General features: G+C 60.1%; 1 protein-coding gene across 1 annotated transcript; it reads right to left on the reverse strand.

The window, feature by feature from the left end:
* Nucleotides 1-324: 324 nt before the first annotated feature.
* GJA4 (gap junction protein, alpha 4, 37kDa) lies at nt 325-1,372 on the reverse strand. The gene has a single exon (XM_010020107.1). It carries the CDS (start codon nt 1,354-1,356, stop codon nt 325-327), a length of 1,032 nt encoding a protein of 343 aa, XP_010018409.1. The 5' UTR covers nt 1,357-1,372.
* Nucleotides 1,373-1,867: the final 495 nt, after the last annotated feature.

The raw sequence follows: 1,867 nt of genomic DNA on the forward strand, positions 1-1,867 counted from the left end.
CCCCCCATGCCCCCGGGGACCGCCTGTTCCCAGCCGCGGGGCTCCAGGGATTTCTCCCTTTCCCACGGCGAGGCACGTGGGACACGCTGTCCCGGGGAACTCGGTGCAGTTTCCTTCCTTGCAGGGTCTGTGGGGGAAGCAGGAGAGAGCAGAGGCTCTGCTCCAGGGCAGCGCTCAGCCCCAAGCCCGAGCACCAGGTTCCACGACAGGCAGGTCAATGTGGGCACAGCACCAGGCAGGAGGCAGCTGCCTGCTCATGGCCAGCACCTTCAAGGCACAAGGGGCCAAGGAACGTCGCCCCGGCCGGCCGGGGCCAGCCCGGCACTAGACATACTGCTTCTTGGAGGCTGAGCTCTCGGGCCGGCTGCACAGCTTCTCTTCTGGAGGGGGGGCTTCAGCAGCCCTGGGGGCATAGGGGTCTGACAGGGGTCTGCTGCTGCTGCCCAGCGCCAGGTTCTCCTCGTTGTGGAAGTTGGCCCAGTTCTGCTCGCTGGAGAGCTTGTTGAAGGCCTGGTAGGACGCTGTGTGGCTCTCAGCCATGGGCAGGAAGGGGTAATGCTTGTGTGGGTAAGGACCTGAGACCATGTCACTGGCAAAGGCATCCCGCCTTGGGATGGCTGGTTCCGAAACCTTCTTGATGTTGCTAAGCAGGTTCTTGCAGCAGAGGTGGAAGAGCTCCAGGAGATTCAGGATTAAGGAGATGAGGCCCATCACCAGCATGAAGATGATGAAGATGCTCTTCTCGGTAGGGCGGGAGATGAAGCAGTCCACCTGATGGGGGCAGGGGTCCCTCTTGCACACATAGCGGGGCACCATGGAGAAGCCGTACAGGTACCACTGGCCAACGAGGAATCCAGCCTCAAAGATGCTCTTGCAGATCACACTGATGATGTACGTCCACATAAGCGCCCCTCGGATCTTGAGCCGCCCGTCCTCTGACACGTAGATCTTGGACATCTTCTTCTCTATGGCCACCAGCGCCTGCTCGATCTTCGGGTCCTTGCTGTGGATAGCCCGGAGCTCACTCTCCTGTTGCTTCAGCTTTTCCTCCTTCCGTGAGAGATAGACAACGTGGCCCAGGTAAATCAGCGTTGGGGTGCTGACAAAGAGGAACTGGAGCACCCAGTAGCGGATGTGGGAGATGGGGAAGGCTTTGTCATAGCAGACGTTGGTGCAGCCAGGCTGCTTGGTGTTGCACACGAAATCCGACTGCTCGTCCCCCCACACAGACTCCCCGGCCAAGCCCAGGATGAGGATGCGGAAGATGAAGAGCACGGTGAGCCAGATCTTCCCGATCACGGTCGAGTGCTCCTGGACTTGGTCCAGCAGTTTCTCCAGGAAACCCCAGTCACCCATCTTCTATGGAGCCTTGTGCCTCTGCCGGTGGAGAGGGGAGAAGAGCCAAGTCAATGCTCTGTGTCTATGCTGGAGAGCACAGATGGGGCCGCCTAAACCCCACGCTTTCTCAGGACACTGCTCTGCAGAGGGGCCCAGCAAACCCACCGAGGAACATCCCACACCTGAGGGATGGAGCTGGGCAGCATTTCTGAGTTCAGGAGTGCTCCTCCTACACCCCACTGCCCACTGAGGAAACATGAGGCTGGGGGAGAAGAGGCAGCGCAGGGACTTACCTCCTCCAGCAACACCCAGCCCATGGCACCCATGGTTTGTGGCTGTCCTGGCCTCCCAGGGGACATTCTACAGCAAAGGGCTCATTGCCTGGTTGGTTGGGGACTGCTCTAGGAGCCCACAGCACCCAGAGAGGGGGCACATCAGCCTCACAGGGGCAGATTTGCCTCTCTTACAGCCCAGCTTTACCAAAGGGCAGAAAGAAGCAGAGGGGCAAGAGGGGAACCGCAAACCCCAG

The sequence above is a fragment of the Nestor notabilis genome, unplaced genomic scaffold, assembly GCF_000696875.1.
Source record: "Nestor notabilis isolate BGI_N333 unplaced genomic scaffold, ASM69687v1 scaffold21328, whole genome shotgun sequence".
In the NCBI taxonomy this organism is placed as follows: domain Eukaryota; kingdom Metazoa; phylum Chordata; class Aves; order Psittaciformes; family Psittacidae; genus Nestor; species Nestor notabilis.

Coding starts and splice junctions, on each gene's coding strand:
- GJA4 (XM_010020107.1), bottom strand. CDS start 1,356: ATGGGTGACTGGGGTTTCCTGGAGAAACTGCTGGACCAAGTCCAGGAG.